This window comes from Leucoraja erinacea, chromosome 32, assembly GCF_028641065.1.
Source record: "Leucoraja erinacea ecotype New England chromosome 32, Leri_hhj_1, whole genome shotgun sequence".
NCBI classification, from domain to species: Eukaryota; Metazoa; Chordata; class Chondrichthyes; order Rajiformes; family Rajidae; genus Leucoraja; species Leucoraja erinaceus.
The window spans coordinates 7,123,764-7,147,794 of record NC_073408.1 but is presented as its reverse complement, the minus strand read 5'-3'; the positions used below and the strand labels follow the sequence as shown (position 1 = coordinate 7,147,794).

At 38.4% G+C, this 24,031-nt stretch overlaps 1 protein-coding gene across 1 annotated transcript in view; it reads left to right on the top strand.

Annotated features, from left to right (window-relative positions):
* Positions 1-24,031, top strand: part of LOC129712320 (uncharacterized) — a 50,483-nt gene that overhangs the window by 12,762 nt on the left and 13,690 nt on the right. Inside the window, exons 15-29 of the mRNA XM_055660652.1 lie at positions 2,779-3,152; positions 3,658-3,769; positions 7,295-7,414; positions 8,852-8,932; positions 9,604-9,725; positions 11,907-12,033; positions 14,692-14,817; positions 15,386-15,487; positions 16,083-16,169; positions 17,064-17,131; positions 18,857-18,945; positions 19,641-19,678; positions 20,626-20,667; positions 22,722-22,768; positions 23,836-23,995. Of these exons, the coding sequence (XP_055516627.1) occupies positions 2,779-3,152; positions 3,658-3,769; positions 7,295-7,414; positions 8,852-8,932; positions 9,604-9,725; positions 11,907-12,033; positions 14,692-14,817; positions 15,386-15,487; positions 16,083-16,169; positions 17,064-17,131; positions 18,857-18,945; positions 19,641-19,678; positions 20,626-20,667; positions 22,722-22,768; positions 23,836-23,995 (1,695 nt within the window). The remainder of the gene's footprint in view (positions 1-2,778; positions 3,153-3,657; positions 3,770-7,294; positions 7,415-8,851; positions 8,933-9,603; positions 9,726-11,906; positions 12,034-14,691; positions 14,818-15,385; positions 15,488-16,082; positions 16,170-17,063; positions 17,132-18,856; positions 18,946-19,640; positions 19,679-20,625; positions 20,668-22,721; positions 22,769-23,835; positions 23,996-24,031) is intronic.

The window sequence follows — 24,031 nt, the reverse complement described above, 5'->3', positions numbered from 1 at the left end:
TATAAACCAGCATCCGAAATTCATTTTATTACATAAAATCATATTGTTAGTTTAATTGATCACAACCTGTCAAATTGAACCGTGATATTCATCTATTTATTTTGTGGATAAAATATTGAATTTGCATTTATGTGTCTCCATGCTTTCTCGGTTTATGCTTGCATCAAATAGACATTTGCAATTTTATTTTTTTGGCTCTTATTCCCAACCCTGTCAATTTAATTTCTCCATTGTATATATTTATTTAAGGCAACATGTACACGACATCACCTCCCAATGCATTGCTATTATCTATTTTCGTCTATGTGCCTGTGGTTCCCATGGTGAGTGCCTTGAGGGCTGCTCTTGAGCAATCCCTATTATTGAGACATATGGAGCTCTTAACACATTAAGATGAGAAAAAATCTTCATACAACTTCCTATGATGATGGACTATCTTAAGGGGGCCTTCCAGTGGACTGCTTATTTCTGAGTTTTCGGGCAGCACAGCGACAGAGCTGGTAGAGCTGCTGCCTCAGCCCCCGAGATCCAGGTTCGATCCTCATCTCTTTGCTGTCTGTGCAGTTTGTACATTAACTCTGTGACTGCGTTGGTTTCTCCAGGCGCTCCGCTTTCATCCCACATTACAGACACGCAGGTTTGTAGGTTAATTGACTTTTATAAGTTGCCACTAGTGTGCAGGACATAGAACTAGTGTTCGGGTGATCGATGGGCAGTGTGGACTGGGTAGGCCAAAGGGACAGTTTCCATTCTGTATGTCTCAGAATATTTTTAATTCAGATCCTTAAACCATGTTTGCCTTGTTTGAAGTGACAAGGATGCTATCTGATCTCTGAAATTATATATGAAATATATAAGCCAACCCAACAGGGTAGGTCCTACCAAGGTACACTTCATTCAAGCTAATGGATCTAGCAGGACTTCACAGGCTCGAAGTTAAGTTGATGTTTGCTGTAGCTGGACTGTTCCAAAATAAAAGCTCATCTATTCAAGACATGAGAAATGTCTTCATCAGGGGATAGTGAATCTTTGAAATGGCCTACCCAGAAAGAATCTAAACACTCAGCCATGGAGATTTGTTTATATTATCAATCTAAAGAATATGGGGAGTGTGCAGGCAAGTGATGCTGATGTTAAATATTAGCCACAGTTTGTCTGAATGGTGCAACGATACGAGGGGCTAATGTCCTGCTCCCTTGTCTAATAGTTAGATCTAACTCAATCTTCTGAAGTAACTTGGGTTAACAATATATTTTTGTTGAAGAGAGCATACATGTTCCAGGTGTGACAATGAGTGGAATTTGTCATCCACCCCATCTTACCCACATCCAGATTAATGAATTACCAAATAAATATACAAAATGCTATCCTGGTAAGATTGTGTCTGCGAAGGGCATAGATTCATGATATTTGGTTGAATTAGCAGATCTTAGTCACGGGATATCTGCCCTTCGTTCAACATTTCAGCGCCCTGTTGCATATCCATCTTCTTGATCCATGCCAGTTAGTCCAGTAAAGTTAAATGCTGCCAAATCGAGGTCTGTTCATACAAAGAAAACCGCTTTATGACAGCATTTACTTTCCAAGGACCGATCTGAATTATTCAGCTGCTTTCTCATCTTTCCATGTGTCTTCTTTTCCCCACCTCGGTCTGTTTCACTGCTGGTAACCACTTATGTGCATGCTGCTGTAATAGGAGTCACTTCATTGCATAAATCCCTATCTAAGCAGCATTGACACTCAAGCAGAATTTTTTGACTATAATTTCGAACAAAGTGCTGAATAATTAATTTTTTCATGGCAATGAAAAATAGTTTTTTACATAATACCAATGCAAAATTTGAAGGGTGGTTTTAAATTAGTGTGCAATAGTCTAAGCCATTTAAATCGGCTACCGAGTTGAAAAGTTAGGTTAAAGATACACCCCAATGTACAAGCATCTGGCTGATATAAACAGTGCACACATTGTACTTTATTAGTTTGTAAGTGTGGGTGGGGGTTTGCACTGGGGTTTCAAGATTTAGCAAGTTCAAAGTAAAGTATGAGGAAATGAATTATAATAATGAGTGAAATCCTTGCAATGACAAGTAGTATTTGGTTGAGCTCACAGATAAGTGACGCTGGTTCAGTAAAACTAAAAACTGACCTTAAAAACATGTTTCCGTTTCCAAATGGGTGTAAGGAAAGTAACTAATTCATTTATTTGTGGAAGACTGTTTTCTCCACCTGTTTCATCAGGAGGTGCAACCTAATTTGTCATAAAACACTATTGAGAAAGAAGAGGGCCACAGGTGCTGGAAAATACTACCATGGCAACTATATCGTCATTCACCATTTTACTTAATAGCACCTTCCACCGTTGTTAAAACAAATGAGTCTCCCCTTCATTACCTTGAGCTGCTGGTGATGAGTAATGAATTTTCACCTTATTTTGAGTGCCAGCTCCCTGGATTGACCATTTACGTAAAATAAAGGTGATATATTTGCAATTGCTTGCTGTACAGGGTTCCTAGTTTGATGAGCTATGTGTGCCTACAGAATCATACAGAGCTCCAGAAGAATAATAGGGGAAAATGCAAAAGAATGAAAGTTTACACTGGGCTTTGATATTTTCACAGGTTTTTTTACCAATGATATACTGGAAGAGTAGGTTAAATGGTCCCAGTGTGCTGTATAAACAGCAAAACTTCTGGATAAAATATTTTGCATTCACTTCACTGGTGATATATAGTTTCATTTTTATAGCCATTCTATCAAATAATATGTTTTGTTTTTCAGATTCCTTTCCTATCAATGAACTTCAGTGGTAGCAGCTCTGATTCTGGAAATGATAACTTTGACAGATTGAACCAAGGTCATGGATCAAAGATGTTATCTAGCGGATGTACTTCTGATTCCGAGTCAAACTCCAGTTTGAAAGAAGACCAAGGAGATTTTGCAATTCCATGTAATTCTGTGGAATCTGACAACCAAGAAAAATGTATACTTGCAGTTGGTACAAAAACTCCATCGTTCCTGGGTATAGACATTGGAAAAGATGCTTCTACACCTTCTACTGATACTGCAACAACTGCATCATCATCTCCTATTGATCCTAGAAAGGACATGAACTCCTCTGTATCTTCTGCAGCACAGCCATCACCTGGTGAAAGGTAAAGCATTCAAATTAGATAAAGAACTGTAGATGCTGTAACCTTGTTTAGAATACAGTGCTGGAGTAACCAAGCGGGTTAGGAGTCATCTGTGGAGGGAATGGATAGGTGACATTTTAGGTCATGACCCTTTTTCAGACCGATTGTAGTAAGGGAGAAAGCTAGCTGACCCGCTGAGTTACTCCACGCTTTGTGTTCTATTAAAATCAAGTATTTTTTTTATAATTATCTGCCGTCTCTGGCATCCAGATTTTAATCTAGGTTGCTAAATTATTCTTTCAGAAGTGTGGGTATCTAAATTTTGATTGTTCTAATTGACAACTACCACTTTTTGTACATAATTTGTCCATCACACATTGTACTGCACCCACCTTAAGTATATTTATCTTATGACCAGCATTTGCGTTTCTTTAAAATGTTCTTTTAATAACTTGCATGTCCTTGAATCATGATATACTATTAAAAAATTTGTGACAAATGTGACAAGCAATTATTTTTATTACAGTCGGGTAATGCTCAAGGAAGTGGAACAAGTAAGTAGTGAGAGCAAGCAGCATGTAGCTTACAACACAACCACAGAACAGCACGAAGAACCAACACTGGTAATGAGTTCAAAGGTAGGAAAAGTAAAATAAAATTAATGCTGTGCAAGAATTTGTGCAAAATTTTGAAAGTCAATGTTTGATTTGTATTTTATATCTGCAAGACACAACTCAATTAAGTTTCAGTTTAGTTTATTGTCATGTGTACCGAGGTACAGTGAAACACTTTTGTTGCATGCTAACGAGTCAGTGGAAAGACAACACCTGATTACAATCGAGCCATTATAGCTACCTCAAATTTCCTTCTGTTGTAGAAGGAGCAAATAGTGAAACTGAGCTTGCAGCCAATAATCTATAGTATTTGGGTCGACACGTGAAGTATATAATTTATCGCACAACAGAAAAGAGGGCAGGCTCTTGTTCCGAGTGATATTTGGATTTGTACTCCTAATCTCCATTGAAACTTAATATGAAAAACATTCAATAAAATAGAAGGATCGGAGATCTGAATATAAAATCAACAACATTTAAAATTAACTTTAGAGGACTTTTAATATGTGCAACATACAGTGGCTTGCAAAAGTATTCATACCCCTTGAACTTTTCCACATTTTGTCACGTTACAACCACAAACGTAAATTATTTTATTGGGATTTTATGTGTTAGAGACCAACACAAAGTGGTGCATAATTGTGAAGTGGAAGGAAAATGATACATGGTTTTCAAATTTTTTTACAAAACTTTCAAAAAGGTTTTCAAAATCGAGTTACACTAAAAGACAGAATATCCAGCATACAACAGATTGAATGCTTATTAATCTATCCAAGTTAAATTAATTGTTGGCTTTGCTACAACCTCAGCAACCTCTCTCTCTCAATTCAGCTCCTGGATTAAATACAGGTGAGGTGCTGGGAAAGTGGAGGGTAGCAAATGAACTAGAGACCAGTGAGCTTAACATCTGCGGTAGGAAAGTTACTAGAGACTATTCGATGGGATCAGATATTTGTGTATTTAGGTGGACAAGGACTGAGGGACTATCCATTGCATCTAAGGAGGTAAAAGGAAGATCATAGAATCTGGGCTGTCACGGAAGAAAGTGCTTTGATCACTCACTTTGCTGACCATGGCAAGGCTAACCCTAACCCAATGAGTGAAAGTTTTGTGTGTGGGTTGAGGGAGGGGAATGGAGGCTGTGGCCTGCAAGTAACTGTCTTAAAAAGTTGAAGCAGAGACCCTCGCCGAGAGGTGGGATTGACCAAAAGTTATTTTTTTTCAGCGGGCTGATTGGTTGCTGTAAAATTAAATGATCTTATAGACAATTACAAATATGATGCTTAGAAAAAGAATATTTAGCAATTATTATTGATATCTTGGAGGCATTTCAAAGCAACAACAGCTGTAAATCATGTACGACATTATTTCCAATTTCATTACTCTTATGAGATACTTCCGATTAAGCTGATGAATGAGGAAATTTTACAATGCATTCTTAAATGTTAATATTCCCAAAGCAAATGTGAAAGTTTGGCTTACTTGCACTGTCGAGCAGATTCTTCTGATTTCATTTGTTTGAATGTTGTAGTGGACTATATTTATAATGAAACTCCACCTACACCCTGACAATACTTGAGGCAATACGCAATTTCAAAAAAATGCATAATTGGAAAACTAATTTAAGTTTGATGCCAATTATTTTTCTCTTTCGTGAGAGGGAAGCTTTATATTCTTGTATTTTCAACCCAAAGTTTCAAATAATATTTGTATGGCACTAACCTTTCAAACATAAGCTTTTCATCATGCTCAGTTTTTATCTTTGTTAATTTTTTTTTAATTTTGTTTTTTTGCCAATTAGCCTTTATTCCAATGAAAAGACAGCATTTTGTCTGCAATTGAACTGCAATAATTTAGCTTGTTAAATGTTACAAGATCGTTACCCTCAGAATTACTTCTTAACTAGATCTTTACCCTCTTAAAGACCCTGAAATTCGTACACAACATGCATTGGAGGTGCTTTACCACACTTTTGTGCTGGGATTGTGAGATTTAGATCAGAGATTAGCTATGTGAAGAAGTCAAACAAAATGACCTTGACTTTGAATTCAATCATTTTTTAATTTTGGTCTTTGGAAAATAAGGGCAAGAACAGAGTTTAATGAAGGCAGACATTTTAAATTATCCATCATTTGGCTATATATCTCAACAATGATGGAATTCAGTTAGGGCAGCTTCAAAGTAGTTTTCCAGACATTCTGATCTAATGTATAGGTCGGAATAGTTGACTTCAGTTTAACCAATACAAATATTGCGGTTTGTTTAGTCTTCTGCGTATGCATGCGTTGGTCGCATCCTCCTCATCCTGTTCAGATTAAATTGTCTGATGTCTGGGTGGAGAACTAACAAACATCAATTTGTTGCAAAATTGCTTCAAGAGCAGAAATATTTTATGGATTTATGAGAATATCTACGAAATTTACGAGAATAGGAACACGCTTGAAATCGCACAACCTCTTCTTGATGAGTGTTGGGCCTGACTTCTACTTTTCAGATTTAAAATGGCCGAGGCGAAAACAAATCTTTTGGAATCATTGTCCAGCAGATCCAACAATTAAATTCTCATGTTTCAGTCTTTTTTGAAGTCAATAGAAATTCTGATTAAATTTAGAGATGTTGTAACTTCTTATCCAGGAAAGAAAAGTTACTACAGTTGTTGAATATTACCACACCCTGAACGCACCAAATAATTAAGTGACCTTTGGGACCATTGAGTGACTATCAATTAGTGCATTTATATAACTTTGTTGGTGCCAGAAACATGGTGACTGCTAGGTATTGCCTAGGTGAGGTGTGCTTTATAATTTTACCAGGTTGTATGCAAAAATAAAGCTATGCATTGTACCTAGGTACTTTCTAGGTACATGTGACAATAAAGTATAATTTAATTGAATTCCTCCAAGTATAACTTAATAATGGGAGCAGTTGATTATTTCTACAGTGGAATATCTGGGAAATTCTCAAAATCCTTTTTATTGTCTTGCAGTAGGTATGACAACAGGATAGTTGATCTCCAACTTCTGTTTTTGGCTTACACGATTTTCTTAAATGCCTCTGTATTCTGGAAGAGGTCACGTGTATAAAAATTGAAGTTTTGAGTTCAATTAATCCACTGTTAGATAGATAACTGTGATCTATCTCGTTCTGTGCACTGTTTTCATGGTTGTATTTTAAGGTGACCAACATTTCACTGGCCTTTTGGCTCAGGAACATGATCACTTTACTTCGAGAGGCTAGTAAGGATTAGAAACATGATGTTAATATTGGAAAATGATACATATGCACCTTTTATAAAAGACACTTTATTTATTTTTACGTTGTGGATTTAGTATTCAAAGTGCATTGGCTTTTAAAACTTGCCATTTAAGTAATATTAATTTGTATGTAATATTAGCTCAGATAGCATTGTGCTGCTTTATTGGAATCACGCATTCTGTGGTATTAATGACAATGTAAAACAGCAATTTTCTTGGACAGTGAGACAAGAATAATCTCATTATCTACTTGTTAAGCATTTTTAAGTTTTTGATTCATCTCTTTATGTTGCAGGTGGAAGAAAGGTTGCTGAAATGCAAATTGAAAGAAGCTTCTGAGGCCCTGATGGCATCTAATTTTAGAAATGCTCAGGAAAACTATCTGCATGCCCTTAAATTAATAAAAGAAAAGAAAGTAAGTTTCACCGTCAGAGATGTTTTAAATACTATTGACATATTCCTTATTTTGCAAATGCAGTCTTTGATAAGAAATACCAAAAACAGAACGATTAAATTCTTACTTGCAGCAGCGTGACAGGTCTGCAAAAACGTTACTTATAGATAACACAACACAGTAATATTACATTGCATTGTTTGGACAAAGCAGCAAATCTATTGAAGTGTTCTCCTTGAATAATAGAAGTCAATTGCTCTTATATAGGCACCAAATTTAGTTTATCTTTAAATTTCTTTGTAGAGACTGCAGTGTACAGTTCCAGATTCCTTATAGATGACTGTACTTGAAAATCTCTAAGCTATACTTGGCGCTGATAGAAAGTTCAGTCATTTAGGTTTTTCCCTAATATCTGAATCTTGCTATTTTGTGGTTTTACATTTTTATGTAGAAAGGTCAAGTTGTCAGTCCAGACGGTTGCAACCGAGAAGAATTGTTTTCTTTTCTCAGCATTGACTGGGTTATATCCTTCCGACAATAGTTGAAAGGAAATAAAGTATTTTGTGGTCATAAAAAATCCGGACCATTGTCTGAACTCCTTTCAATCCATGAAATGTTCCCTGGAATTGATTTAATTTAAAAATGATGAAATGTGTCAAGAACCCTTAGCACCTCTAATTTGATTGCTGCTCAGTTTTGGCTTTCTCCTTGTTCTTTGCAGCTCTTTCCACCATCATGTACAGGTGACTATGCTAAAGATCCTGAGTATTTAATTAATTTGCACATTTGTTTCTAAGTGCCGTTATTTGGTAAAAGAGGCTGTACATGAAAGTGATACTGAGACCAATTTGGCAAAATAATTATTTGCGGGAAAAGGAACTGGATAGAGGTAAAAAAGAACATTGCAAAGGCAATATTACAGCTAGAATACGTGGAGAATGTTTTTTTGTTGAAGGAATTTAGATTTCTTTTGGGAGGCATTCAGATTGTTAGCAAAGCATAGATTATCAAGAGTTTCGAGTCAAGAGTGTTTAATTGTCAAATGTACCAAAAACGGAACGATTAAATTCTTGCAGCACCGTAACACGTCTGTAAACATTACTTATAGATAACACAACAAACAAAATAAATTTAAGTACATTTTAAAAAGGTTATGACTTTTTTTCTTGTTGGATCCTTGAAAACCTGTGTGGAAGCATGATGGGGTGATCATATGCTTAGATTTAGGGGAGAATGATGAGTGTAGTCTTCAATATCTTCCCTCTGCACTCACTGCTGATACAATAACTCGACCAGAAAGGTCAATCATTCTTTTGCCTCCGCAAATGTTGCTCAACCTGCTGAATTTTTCCAACTTTTGTTATTGCTCCAAATTCGAGCATCTGAAGTTTATTGTGTGTCTGAACAGAATATTAGATGTTAGTCTATTTATTAATTTCATTTGATTTTCCATTACAGGTGTACAACTTGACTACCATGGAGTACATACTCATTGAGTACGCCTGTGGCTTGGCCTTTCTGGGAAATAATTTAATTCAGGTGTGAATTTTTATTCTTCGATGATAGTGGGATGGGTCTAGTCATCAAACTTTGTCTAAATGAAAGCTACATTATAACATGCAGTACAGTTTTATATAATTTCCATTGATGACAGCACCAAGTTTACCTCTGAATCTTGATCTATCGCCCATCATTAAACAAAATAATAATTTGGTGAATAGAATTACTTCCCATAACCCATCTTGGCACTTCTCCCTCCTCCTCAAAGCCTATCACTGAACAAGCCATCCAGTCCAATATCTCCTTTATATGCGTTGTATAAAACGTTATTTGCTATTTCTGCAGGGAATTATCCTGAGTATGTTGGATATGCTATATATTAATACAAACAGTTCTACAACAGAATTGCTAGATGGTATTGGAGGCTAATTTCATTTTCCATTTTTACTGGAGCCACGAGAAGGGAAATTTTCCCCTGCGTACATGGCAAGAAAATAATATTGCTACATTGATAAATAATTGATAAAGAATTTTTGTAATGGGTTTAAGTCACTGGATAAGAACAATATTTTAAAGCAACATCAATAAAATATACTAAAGTGCTCCGTGAACTGTTGTAGGCTAAATACATTACCTTCTTACAGTAGAGAATAAGTTATGAGGATGACACATGATTTATTTTTTTCTCCTGAATTTATTGATGGTTTTAGGATGTTTTAGAGGCTGAACGGCATTTTAAGAAAATTTTTGATGAGTTCAGTGATGAAGATTCCAGCCACTTCACCTGCCTCTCATATTATGGTCTAAGCCGTGTCCACATCCGATGGAACAGGTATGTGCTTTACTTATGGAAATTTTTGATTTTCATTTCCAAATGGTATGTGCTTCCATACACTCTGAGCAATGCATATAACGGGTCAGATTTTTGAAATTTGTCATTTCCAAATGGAACTCATTCAAAAATTCTTTCCAAAACCAGAGAAATTCGGTATTTTAACATGTTTTAGCTGAGAAAATATACATTAAAGGTCACATTTATAGCACTCTGAGCAATGCATACTAACGGGTCAGATATTTAAAGACGGTCGTAATTATCTGCGGTTTTATCGAAAAGCCTTGGGACCAGACCACTTGTCGGATTTCGGAGGGATTTCAGAATGGAAGCTTTTTAGCGTAGATTAGGGTAGCGCGGGGCGGTTGAAAAGTCTGGAGACTTGCATAAATGTTAGTCAGTTAGTTTGGAGGGATTTTATGTGGTGGTGGTGGTGTAGGGGTGAAGGGGGAAACTTTAATTCTTAGTCCCCTACCTACCTGGTCGGCGACTCCATCTTGACCCAGAACCAACTCTACCCCTGGCTGCGAGGCGCTCCAAATTCCCAGAACTGTCGGGAGTCGGCGGCGTCTGGGATTCAAATGCCTTACCGGTCTTTCCAAAACCAGAGAAATTCGGGAGCGTCGCTGGATTTTAACAGCTCCGAGAACTTTACCCCTGGTTTTAAAATCCATATGTGTGAGGCGGCCAAAGCTCATACATGCGCTGTAAGCTGGGGCGTCAATTTGGAGCGCCTCGCAGCCAGGGGTGTTGCCTACAACCTGCGCCGCCCGCTGACCGGTACTGCACAGCGACCCGGTAAGGCATACCGCTCCCCGTCTAATAGGGGACTAAGAATTAAAGTTTACCCCTTCACCCCCCTTCACAAAAAGCCCTCTTTACATTTAAGCATGGACAGATTCTCCCGCAAGGAGGCAGCCACAGTCCAGACCTGGGTTGACCGTAGGTTTGGCGCCAAAAGGTTTCTGCTCTGGACTTTTCGGAGCTTTTCGGTTTCTGGAACATGTAAAAGGTTTTTACCTGTACTTGGATAAAATTTTAATCACACTTTTTTTCATGAAGGCATGCACTCAGTGATGGAAATTCACTATTGAAGGCATCATCAGTCATTGTGCCAGCACAACCATGAGCTGGCTGAGGAAAAGTGTTTGATTTTGTCTATAGACAGCACTGATCCCTATCATCTTAAACAGTTAACCAGACAACATATGACAGGCAGCTCAAAATACTGCTAATGCCCTTGCTGCAAAATCCTCCAAATCCATGAGTTTGCCTATTCTACAACATCTGATTTATCTCCTCAGCCAGCATCTCCTGCATTGAGGCTCTAATCACACTCCAGCAATTTTAGGAGCGTGCCATATTGTCTGCATACCTGACATTAAGTTCACCTTCCCATCAAGGACCATTTATCTCACCTGTAGCTGAGTTTGTGAATCCCACATGACCTCACCAGCCACCTCAGAATCCATAGAACATTGGAAGCAAGTGATCCTCAACCCAAGGAAAAAGATTAGCAGAAGAAATAGTGAGATTTATGAACATTTACCACAACAATCTGATTACAAAAAAATGCTTAGGGGGACAGAGGAAACACTTTAAACATTCACAGTGTTTATTTGAAAACATGTAATGTCTTCACGAGCGCATGCATCTTTTGGAAGCAGGCACTAAGATGGAAATGCACATCCAAGAAGGCACTGAGCACCTTGCCTTGTATGCTCAGGCTAAGCACAAAGAATATAACCAAATCACAAGGTTCCAAGCAATCCACCATCCCTCCCATCACATACTTACTTCATGTGACTGAGTGTGTGAGTCCAGCATAGACCTAATCACCCTCCTCTAAAACTCACAGAATAGCGGAAGCAACTTATTGAAGTATACAAGATCATGATCGGCCTGGTTAACGTGAATGCTCACAGTCTTTACCCCATGGTAGAAAACTAGAGGGAATATGGTGAGAGGAGGAAAATGTTGTTGTGTCCTCGGGTGCAGTCCTGTTCCGTTGTGAGACAAAAATACAAAAACCTGAGCATCGCTCCAACATATTCAGACTATCTTGAATACAATGGAGGCATACAGGGGGATGGTCTGGTTTTTGTATTTTTGTCTCACAAAGGAACAGGAATACAAGAATGTTTCTGCCTTGTTACATTTAACTCGATAATTTACTTCTAGATATAAAGAAGCAAGATCATCTGTGGAGGAGTCTCTGAAGCTGGTTGAGAGTGGTTTAGTCCCAGGGCTTCAGACGTGGCCAGGCACAGATACTGTCATTGAAGAAACCAGGGATGGTGTATTGAAAGTAAGGAATGCCCATGCGTTAGTCCAAATAGTTTTTACTCATGATAGATTTATGTAGGATTATAAAGTTTTATACGATTCTAAGAAAAACTCCAGAAGCTGGAAATTTTGAGCCAAAATAGAAAATGCTGGAAAAATTCAACAAATTCAACAAAAAATGCAGTATGTGCGGAATGGTTTCTCAGTGGTTTATTTATTTTTTGGGTCTGCAAATGACAAAGGATTGCAGACCAGTAACAAATGTTTTGCCCTTCACAGATGCTGATTGACCTGCAGAATTTTTCCAGCATATTCTGTTTTGAATGTAAAAAATTACATTCCTTTTTATTTTTGCTGATGCCTTTGTGGTGCACAATCATTGCAATCTGAGCTGCTGAATGAGTATATTCAGTAAGTGAAAAGTTGTTTTATTAAATAATGTTACATTCTTAGAATCCTTGCTGAATACAATTGAATTTTGTTATTTGATATATTTTTGACTTTCAAGTTTAGTGTTCCTATGCATAAATGTACTGAGAGCATGACTGGGTAATCAATAATTTGAGTAGGGTTCCTGAGAAAAATAAAGTTAGTGATATTGAATATAACATAGTGGTTACATCTATTTGCTGTAATGTTTGCACAAGCTGCGTTTGAAAAAAAATCTAGAAAATATTTAAAGCGTACGATTTTCTGGAATGCTGTATTCTTTATGAGCTGGGTAAAAACCAGTTGGGAATGAAATACTTTTGGTGACCTGACAATCCAGGATTCAGAAACACTAATTTCTCTTGAAAGAAAAGTACGCAGTGGGTAAGTTTGAGAGCTAAATTCATCCAGATTGGATGTGAACAAGAAAAAATACATTCATATTATTCTAAATGACTTTTGGTTTTGGCAATTTAACACTTTTTGGAGTTTAACACTTGCTCAATGCTTGATACATGGATATTTACAGAATGGAGATGATGCAAGGGATGCAATGCCATACAAAACAAACTACACCACATATTCACTTTAGATGTAAGTATATTCAGAGAGGCACCAATCAAAAGGGAAACAGTAGAAAGTGACCAGGACTCTAGACCCTGACAGCATTTGGACTATCCTTCCCTTTTTCCAGTGATAGCATTTTGGACCGATATCCTCATTAGAATTTCAAACACTTAGGGGCAGAGTGCTGTGGATTTGGATGTTGAAACAAGGAATTGCAGATGCTAGTTTGCAAAAAAAGACGTAAAGTGCTGGAGTAAACTCAAAAGGTCAGGCAGTATCTCCAGAGAACATGGATGACACAAAGTGTATGTTCTCCAGAAATGCTGAGAGACTCCAGCACTTTGTGTCTGAAATCAGATGTTGATCAGGAAAATTACTGGTGACTTGTTCAAACATCTAGTTACATGTAATTTATAACCCTGGGGATAAAGATTGACTGGATTTCTCTTCAGTTGTCTACCACTTGTGGGGCTTGTTTGAACAGGACTCTTAGGAATTTGCAGTTACTCAATCCTACCCTTTGTGCAATAGATTCCTTGTTCAAGATTAAATGCTCATCATAGACTTGTTCATTGCTTGTTTACACAAGCTACAATTAAAATAAATTCCATGACAGACATTCATAGGGTGGGATCATTTGAGAAGCAGAGTTTTTTCCATTCCATTGCTATTAATTATGTGAAAAATATTGCTGTATCTCAAGTGACATTTATTTCCATTAAATTGAATAAACTGGCTATATTCACCTGCCAGAATTGACTGTTGAGACTTTGCCAGTGGGTCCAGGTGCTTTGACATCCAAGATGAAAAGTCAAATCTGCCTATGGGGATACAATGGGCATCAGTGGCTGACACAATTATTGTTGATGAGGCCTATCGACCTCTTCTGACCAACTGGTTGGTGCAGAGTACAACACTGGTTAGGCCATAACCAGCTTTAGCTTCAGAATTCTGTTGTTCTACTCAGTCGCAGGATGCCACAAGCAACAAGGTTATGCATTGGTTGCTGTGAGTTCGTCCTGCTTGGGTGGAATAATTCCAATGCTGGTCTGATGGCATAATTGATTTCTGAATTATTTCATTGAAATTGCAATGTGATTGAGCAGGGATAAACCAATTTGCCATTGTCTGGGGGTTAAAAGTGTTTCCTTTAAAGTAATTCTGTTGTTAAATGTGTGCATAGCCGGTGCCTGTGGAAGTCTGATAATTATACCGTATTTACAGTGTCGCAGCTGGTAGAGCTGCTGCCTCACAACTTGTAGCCACTGCCTCACAGGGACCCGGGTTGGATTGTGACCTTGGATGCTGTCTGTATGGAGTTTGCATGTTCTCCGTGTTTGTGTGCGTTTCCTCTGAGTGCTCCAGTTTCCTCTCACATCCCAAAGATGCTCAGATTTGTAGGTTAATTGGCTTCTGTAAATTGCCCCTGGTGTGTAAGGAGTGGATGTGAAAGTGGGATAACATAGACTGGTGTGAACGGGTGATCGATGGTCATTGTGGACTTGGTGCGTTGAAGGGCTTGTTTCCATGCTGTAATCTCAAAACCCAGTTAAAAGCAAACGTGCAATGAAGAGCCCTGAGCAGATTTTTTTGTTGTTGTAACAAAACAATTATTATTTATAGCTTGCAATTTTAATTGTAATTATTTTTTTGCTAAGTTACCTTGTTGTATTTTATGTTCTAGGACCTGTTGAACTCGCTTCTTAAAGAGTGTTTGTGTCCACCGAGACCTGATGCTGTTTGCCTTTATCGATCCTGTAGCACCCACAACAACAAATGTGACATTTATAGGTCCGATCCTGATTTCAAGGTAGGATTTTTTTTAATTTATATGCCGGTAAATGTCAGGGATAAGTTGATGTTCATTTGAATTGTCATAAAGTCAAAGTTGTGAAATGCCGTGTTAAATTATGGTGCTGTAGACCTTTTCCAGCTTTCTTCACTCAACCCCGTCCTCCCCAAGAATCAGACTGAAGAAAGGTCTCAGACTGAAACATCGCCTATCCATGTTCTCCAGAGATGCTGCCTGTCCTGCTGAATCACTCCAGAACTTTGTGTCCTTTTGTACAGTTGTAGGCTGATTAGCAACAATATTCCATTTTAAAACTAGGCGCTTTGTGATGTCTTTCATTTTTTTTAAAATGTTCATTAATACTGTTCAGCTTTATTGCAGTATTAAAATTGTTATTTAAAAAGGTAGGCAGATGAGATCTAATCCAGTACTTTGTTTAAAGGTTTAAGTATATAGTACTTGTGATTTACAGTAGTTTCGTTTTTTAGCAATTCTCATTTAATCAGTTATCCCCACACCCGAGGGATACTGGGTGGCTGACTCCACTGCATAGAGTTATTAAAAGTTGGACTTTCTCTTTCTACAGGGCTTTGTCCGAGTTCATTGCAGCTATGATTGCCGTATCGAGTACCATTTATTCTGCTGGAAACGCTGCAAAATTAAAGAGTTCCAAGATAAAATTGAAAAAGTAAGTATTTATAGGAGTTATACAGCATGGACATAGGCTCTTTGGCCTAACATGTCCATGCTGAACAAAATGCTTTCCTTGTCTCTTGCAATGTTTCTCCGTTTGGAAGTAGTGCATTAAAGGACTCAAATGATAAATCATCTATTGGCTACAGTCAGATTAGATCATTTTTCTAACAAAGATATGAGACAGAAAACAATGCTTTGAAAGGCCAGAGAATCTGGGGGTATGACCAGATTGCAGGTCTGTGCTGTTATCATAGATTAACGATAGTCTTATTTCCTGCTTGATGTCATGATAAAAGTAAATGTATTTAGTATCAAAAGGTATCAAAGGTATTTTATTAGTCACATACACACTAGGTGTTGTGAAATGCTTATTGCCATTTTGCAGCACATAAAGAAAGAACAGACATAACATTAATAAGAGTTTTAGAACATAAAAAACATCCCCCCACAATGGTTCCCATTATGAGGGAAGGCACAAAGTCCAGTCCCCAACCCCAGTTCACCCATAGTCGGGCCTATTGAGGCCTCCACAGTTGCCTCTAGTGTACCTTTCACTTCTAAAACTGATTTTGCTTGAAATGTTGCAGGATATTCTGGGTTTGGACTGCCTTACACCTGACTGTATGGGATGTATCTGGAAGGTCGACATTTTTCAGGATTCACGGCAAAAGACGGTGAGTTTCCAAGCCCTCAGGTGTCATTTACATAGAACAACACGTGAACAGGCCCTTTGGCCCACAATGTCTGTGTCAGGCATTATGCCAAGTTAACACAGAGAGTGGTAAATCTCTGGAATTCTCTGCCACAGAATGTAGTTGAGGCCAATTCATTGGCTATATTTAAGAGGGAGTTAGATGTGGCCTTTGGGGCTAAAGGGATCAGGGGGTATGGAGAGAAGGCAGATACAGGATACTGAGTCGGATGATCAGCCATGATCATATTGAATGGCGGTGCAGGCTTGAAGGGCCGAATGGCCTACTACTGCACCTATTTTTCTATGTTTCTAACTCTCAGCTGTGTCATAAACAGCTAGTGATTAGCTTAACAGCTTAAACTCTCAGCTGTTACTGTGAAAGGATTTGTAATTTATCATTCCATTAATGTAGCGGATTCCATTAGGATCTAATCACATGGTGGGAAGTGTTTTTACTAGAGAAAAAAAAATCATGTTACAAGAAAATTCCAAGAAAAAAATGATGTATGTTCATTAGAAATCAAACCTGCCTTCCTCACTTCATCTTCCTTTACAGATCCCGCATTGTCTGGGTTTCATATTTCTTAACTACCCACTGAAGTCACTTAGCTGTTCACGTATTTTGAGGTCAATTAGGGATGCTGATCTAGCCATTAATCACTACATATTAAAAAAAGATCCTTGTAATACACATGACATTTTAAAGGTAGCGATCATGTTATAAAATGAGATTGCATTATACAATTTGTAAAGAGGAAGTACATTACTCCCTTTGTAGTAAATTCCTGAATTCAGCAACAAGTTTTCGGACTTAGAATGGTGACTTTATTATGGAATAAGTTAGCAACTTATACACACTCTATATCTGTTTCAGATTGAAGGTTCCAAATCAAAAGAGAATAAAAGTGGCAGGAATACAGCAAACAAACAGACTGGTAACTTGTAAGTTCAATTATTAACTTTAATTTGAGTAATTTTATAAACATACAAATTCAGAGTACAATATTCAGAAATTATTGAAATTTGTAAACAAATAGTGGACAGAAAAATCCGGGCAAGGCCCGCGGGTCCCTGCTGGGAAACCGCTTTTCGGGGCTTCCGCAACGGTAACTTCTCCCGCCCGAGTTGCGGGGTTGAGGATGACCTGGAGCAGGGCCTTACATCGCCCGGCGCGGCTTTAAATGGCCGCGGGACACTTACCATCACCCGCCGGGGGCTCCAACACCAAGACCCGGAGCGCGGCCTTGAATCACCCGGCGCGGCTTTAATGGCCGCGGGACACCTACCATCGCCCGCCGGGAGCTTTGACTTTGACTTTGACATCGGGAGGAGAATGAGGAGTGCAGGGGAGAGATAAGACTTTGCCTTCCATCACAGTGAGGAGGTGATTCACTGTAATGGATGTTTGTGTAAATTGTGTTGTGTCTTGGTTCTTTTTCTTGTGTGTATGACTGCAGAAACCAAAATTTGTTTGAACCTCAATGAGGTTCAAATGATACAAATAAATTGTATTGTATTGTATTGGAACGCTATATTTGTGGGCTTGTTCCTCTGCCGCCACCTTGATGTTGTACAACTTTGCAGGTGCTGATCAACATGGCCCCAAACTTTAGGTTTTGGTTCTTGTTGGTACTGATTTATTGTTGAAAATAGGAGGATTTTTTACCCCCTCAAACTGTTGTGAATGTTGTGTGAAGCGTACAGGAGTGGCATGGCTATGGGGACCTGGGGTCCTGATGGTTTGTATCACCACCCTAAATTTCTCGACCTTCACAATCCAGCTTCTCCCTCTAATGTAGTACACACACATTTGTCATCTGTACTTTAGTCGCTTAGCTGGATTAGTGCAATCTATTTCATAGTTAGCATGGCCTCCATTTTGCAGAGAAATTATGGTGAAACTTTGGCTTACTGCAGTGAATAACTGCAACTTTCACATTTATCTATGACTGAAAACGGAAACACAGAGGATGGGAATGGCCCATTTGTAGGTTTTTTTGTCCAAATTATACTTTGACCCCAGGCACTTCACAGAATCTATTGAGAGTCCTATGTGGTAATTGCCCATCCACCTCACACCCACCCCGATATTACCTTCAAAGAACATATTGACAGGTCAGGGGAATATACACCAGCTCTCTGCATTAGGGCTTAGATGGACCAGTTCTATTGCGTCTTTGTGGATTGGTTTCTCTGGACTCCATGTACCTGATACCAATACATTTTGGAGGCCACTGCAGATGCAAAGCCTTGGTGCAGCTGATGCAGTACGGGAACAGTGCAAGACCAGTCAATACTTCCAATGGAGGCCAGTGGTGAGCACTGGCAGCTTGCCTTCCACCAGGAATTCTGTTGGAGAAGGAGCCCTGAATTGGGCTTGGTATCATTTGGCTTGGTATCAAAGACTTATTCTGCAGGCAGGTCCAGAGAGTGGTTTTCAACGTCATTCATGAAAGTTTTAATGTGTCCCTATGCCTAAGTTCACCTGTGAGGAAGCACAGAATGAGAAAACCAAAATCATTGCAGCTACAAAGTAAAATTGCATATTTATTGAATCGGGATTCTGTTCTATGGAAGAAAGTAACTGCATAATTTTAACCTCAATAAATAGTTTTTTTAAGCTTTTTTAGAATGTATGGTCAATATTGGCTGTGTTTCTATGTTTAGATTAAACTTGAAGAAGACTGCCAGAAAAAAAGAAAAGAAGCATCAAAATCCAGGCAAACCGTCATCAAACATCCACCTGGAACAAACTGGTGAGCAATTTAACAACAGTTACGTATGTCAACAATCATCTTGACTATTCATATGCAATATACCTTATTTATACCTCTTTGTTAACATGGAGAACTTGATGGTTCTTAGCATGATGGTTATATGCTTTAGCCAGATTAGCATGTGAGTTGGGGGAAAAGATCAAGGGAGTGTGGAGTTGACTCTGCTTAGTTGGGATTTGAGAAGGTTGCATCTTTTGCATCTTGTTCGATGCGAATGAGCAGGAAATTGGCTGATTCCCACCGAACAGGTCTGTTCTGTCATTGAGTCAGGCCACTGGAGCACCGCAGCTGGTTTTGAGAATAAAACATTTTCTCTGTTGCTTTTTCAGTGGCCTTCAGTGGTCGCTTTAAGACGCAGCTTAAGCTGCAGCATCTGATAATGATGGGCTACATTACACTGTTTAAGTTTTTTTTGCTTTTGTCTTTATTAATGAAATTCTGGGGGGGAGCTCTTCAGGACCCTTAATTGGAATGACCTTGATCACAAATCGGTTTTGTTTTGAGAATCTTGCGTCATTAAAATTGTTAAAAATGTCAACATTTCCAGCACAAATTTCTAAGTTTAAAATGAAGCAAGATCAAAGAAGAGTGATGTTGATTTGATATTTAATACTGTGGCTCCAAGAACAAGGGCAAAGCCTGATAACGTGATCATTTTTTTCTTTTTAATATAGATGCCCCAAACAAAAAGCCTGATCAGAGTGAATTGAAGGTAAAGTGAATATCTTGTTCTAATTTAATTGTAAGAATATTGCATTAAAGCTGTATTTTTCTCCCCTTTTCCTTCACCTATGTCGGAGTAGAAGTTTAAACAGTTGCCGAAATTAGAAACAACACTCTAACAATGTTTAATGTTTTGGGAGTATTATGCATCTGTATAAAATGTATTTGTTAGCATAAAGCTTAAATTAGCAACAGTACATATCTCTTTTCCATCCATTTAGTGGCATATCCCTTGCTAATAAGAGCCGTGGTTCACTGCCAGATAGTTTTAATTTCTGGAAGAAAAATAAAGATCAGTGTAGTGCTAACCTCAAAATTTATGTTGAGATGTAGTGAAACTATAGATGTTGGCTGCAGTTGAGGGTAAAGTAAGTACTGTGGAAACAGTATTATAATGAAGATGTGGTTATTGTGTGAAAACGGGATTGTATCAGTTGATTGAAGTGTAATTATAAAACACACGGAGGGAAGGTGAATGTTATTTATCTCCCTTGCAGAATGTTGGTCCTTTCACAAGCATCAGAGAAAGGGCTGTTCATAATGATAAAAGCCAATGTTACATTTGAGGTTCTAATTTTTAAGCATTAGATCGGTAATTTAAAGCACTGAATATAAATGTGTTATAAATATGTAAGGCTTCTGTTCTGGCTCTCCACATTCTAAAAATGGAAATAACACTTGCAATTATTCACACTTTTACTCTACAACTAGGGTTCTTGCTGGCATAATTTTCAATGACAGTACATGTTCTTAGATGAAGTCTGTCAATGTCTTGTTCAATCATTAATATTCTTTAGTAAAACACACAGTGCTGAAGTAACTCAGTGGGTCAGATTGCATCTCTGGAGGAAATGGGCAGGTGCCGTTTGGGGTCTTGACCTTTCTCTACTAATATTCTTTATCTGAATATACTTTGTTTTTGTGAATTTCAAACAGGATGAAACACTTGGAGCCAGAAAGAAGGAAGTCAAAAACAAGGTAGTTTAAGTTTTCCTTAATGTTTGACTAATCAGATCCTTCAATTTAAACATTAATTTAATTATAAAATACATTGATCAATTTCCTCATAGTATAATTATTGTTCAGTTGAATTGTGAATAACAGCATAAACAACCATATCGATATATCAATACATCTGGTTCATTCATATCCATCAAGGAAGACCGTCTGTCATTTTTTATGTGGCCTTGCCAATTGTGTGACCGCAGACCATCAAGGTTTTCTCTCGAGTGCCTTCTGAGCTGTAACCACCACAAACAAAAGAACGAAACTGGCCAGAATATTTGCACCAAACCCGGACACAACAGTCATTCCACATCCACTTAATCGTGCAAAGTCCATATAAGCATCTGGAGCCCAAATCAGAAGACCTCTACCTCAGAACCGTCGAAGAGCAATCTAGCATTACCATTGTCACAAAATCAACCTGTAGGCAGTGTGTCGGACTAATCCATTACAATCCCTGGAAAGTCTTGTCCCACCGGCAGGACAGACTCAGATGGGTCGATGGCATTGTGGTATGCAAGTGGAAGGGAGTATCTCTTAAACTGTGGCTCCATATCCGATGAGCTCATGTGACATTGTCAAATGTGGTAAAGATTCCTCCTCATGAACTAGTAGTAGTTCTTCATGCCGGAAAATACATTGAAGAAGGAAGACTGAAGGTAGCAAGGATCTACTTTAGCTGTGATCTTCAGAGTCCATGTCCAAGAATAGATTGTTGGTCCTTGGCTGCCTATTTGAGACAAGCCTCCTATAGATCCCTTCAATTGTGGGGAAGTCAGTACCCGTGATGGATTGGGCAGTGTTATCACTTTTTGTAATTTCCTTCATTCATAGGCGTTTGATAAGATCATGTGAAGATGTTCAATTCCTTTCACAACTCCTCAAATTAAGTAGTTTAAAACTGCATGCAACAAGATCTTGACAACGTTTGGAAATTGGGCATCAGGTGACAAGTAACATTCACGCCACAGGCGTGCTAGACGGTGACCATTACTAATTGAATCTCAACACCTATCCTTGGCATTGTGGAAAGGGTAGAAATTATCAGTGGCTATCTCGCCAACAGTCTGTCTCGTCCTTTTCCTTCTTTGTTGTTTTATAGTACGTGTTAAATGTATGTTTTAGTGTTCTTTAGCTTGTTTTATGTGGGGGGGTGGGAGGGGTTGGGGGAAACTTTTGTTAATCTCTTACCTCGATGGAGATGCGACTTGTTCCGTATCGTATCTCCTTCCGCACTGCGGCCTAACGTCGTGCAGTTGGCGGCCTCTTGCTGGGGACTGACTTTGGGAGCTCCAACAGCGGGAGCCTGCAGACTTAACATCGTGGAGCTGGCGATCCCTGTCGGGGATCGACCTTGGAAGGTCCAATCGCGGGAGCCTGCGGTCTTCAACATCGTGGAGCTCACGGTCCCTTGGTTAGGGACTGATTTTGGGAGCTCCGGGCTGCGGGAGCTTCGACCACCCCGACTACGGATGATTCGACTGCCCCGACCGCGGGAGAATAAAGATGGAAGAAGATTAGACTTTATTGCCTTCCATCACAGTGAGGGATGTGGGATCCGCTGTGGTGGATATTTATGGTAACTTTTATGTAGTTGTGTGTCTTGTTCCTTTTTTTAGCATTCGTATAGCTTAATTGGTATACGTGACAATAAAATACCTTTGAACCTTTGATTATTAAAGACTTGGGTGCTGTTATCTCAAATATTTGGAATAAAGCTGCAAAGAGTAATATAGCAAAGAACAGGACCTGGCTTCTGACCAATTTAAACTGCCTACACTTGGTCTAAATCCCTCCATTACCTGTCTCTTCATGTGCCCGTATATATTCCCCTTGGACATTGCTATCGTATTGTTTTCACTATTTCCCAGCCATTGCATTTCAGGCACCTTCTGCTGTCTGTGTAAAAATAATAATTGTCTTGCAAATCTTTCTGCAGAAAAGCTCTTCAGTATCTTAATTATTACATGATATAATCTGTTAATTAAAACATTCAAATTTTTATTTGTCTTTTTACCCACTTTCAGAAAAATATAGGTCCTCCAAATGAGTGCATAAAAAATGATAAAAGCGGGTAAGAATTTAAAGTTTGTTAATGATGAATAGCTGAACTGAGATAATCTAACTTGCTGCGTATTTCTCCTGCCCACCTACACGTACCTGGTATGGTTGATGGCAGCTTGTGCTTGGCTGGTGTCCCTGCAACTGACCAGAAGCACATCGTGCATTTATGAGTTTAATTGGGACTGTTGGCCATCTCTAGCTGCCCTGTTAAACTCTTATTGCAGATAGTTCTGCTGGAATGTGTTTCCTTACCAGAAATTGGATGTAACACAATAGATGAATTATGCTTGTTATAATGCAGCTTTAATTGGGAACTGGAGAACTACGTGAAAGCTATAAATTGACAAACGGGAAAGAAAAAGCTGTCCTGAAGTAAAAGTGTAAGGGGGGGGGGGGAAATAAATTCCTGGTAACCTTCCAGTAGCAATCTGGCAGAACAAGAAATGGTCATAGAAATTGACAAGCATTGACACATGCAATGACACCCTATTACATTATGTAACATGCAGCCTTTAGAAGTTTTAGTTTGGTGTAACAAAAAAAACATAGCTACTACAAATATTGTTCTTTTTTGAAAATCTTGCAGGGAAAGAACCCAATTTTCCCCATTGACACAATACAATTCTGTTAGAAACGCAACAATGGCATTAGAGAAGAAAATATTGCCACATTTTGCTTTCAGCTCTCATTCTTTTATTTATATGGTTAGGTTGTATATGTATTCCAAAGCCAATTCACAAATGTGAGAATAGTATAGTTGACATTGGCAATTTCAAGTCGGCAGGCAGTTTCTAGATTCAAGAGTGAGCTTTTACTTGGTATCCAGCATCACTCTACATATAGTCTAGAATAAACTATGGTAATATTTAATGCGAACTGACTGCGGAGGTAACAGCAGTTGTTATTTTCAATAGTAATACTTGTCTGAAATATATTTGTCTGAAATGGATATATTTTAATTTGTTGGTTGAAGGGTGAGTTCTCAATTCTTTGTTAGGTTATCTGCACTTTGGATTATTCATTGAAGTTATGGTTGTCTACAGTCCGAGATAAACAACAATAACATATTTTTTTCAGGTATTTGGAGGAGGCACCAGCGAAAGTGCATGAAAACAGTTACCTGGATGCTAAGATGACAGAATATTGTCAATGGCTAACAAAAGAGGAAAAGATTGAAGACTTGGATGCCAACATATATGTCGATGATGTTCTTCAGGATAAACTCTCCTCAATTAATGTGAGTTCAAGTCACAATAGAAAGATTAAATGCAAA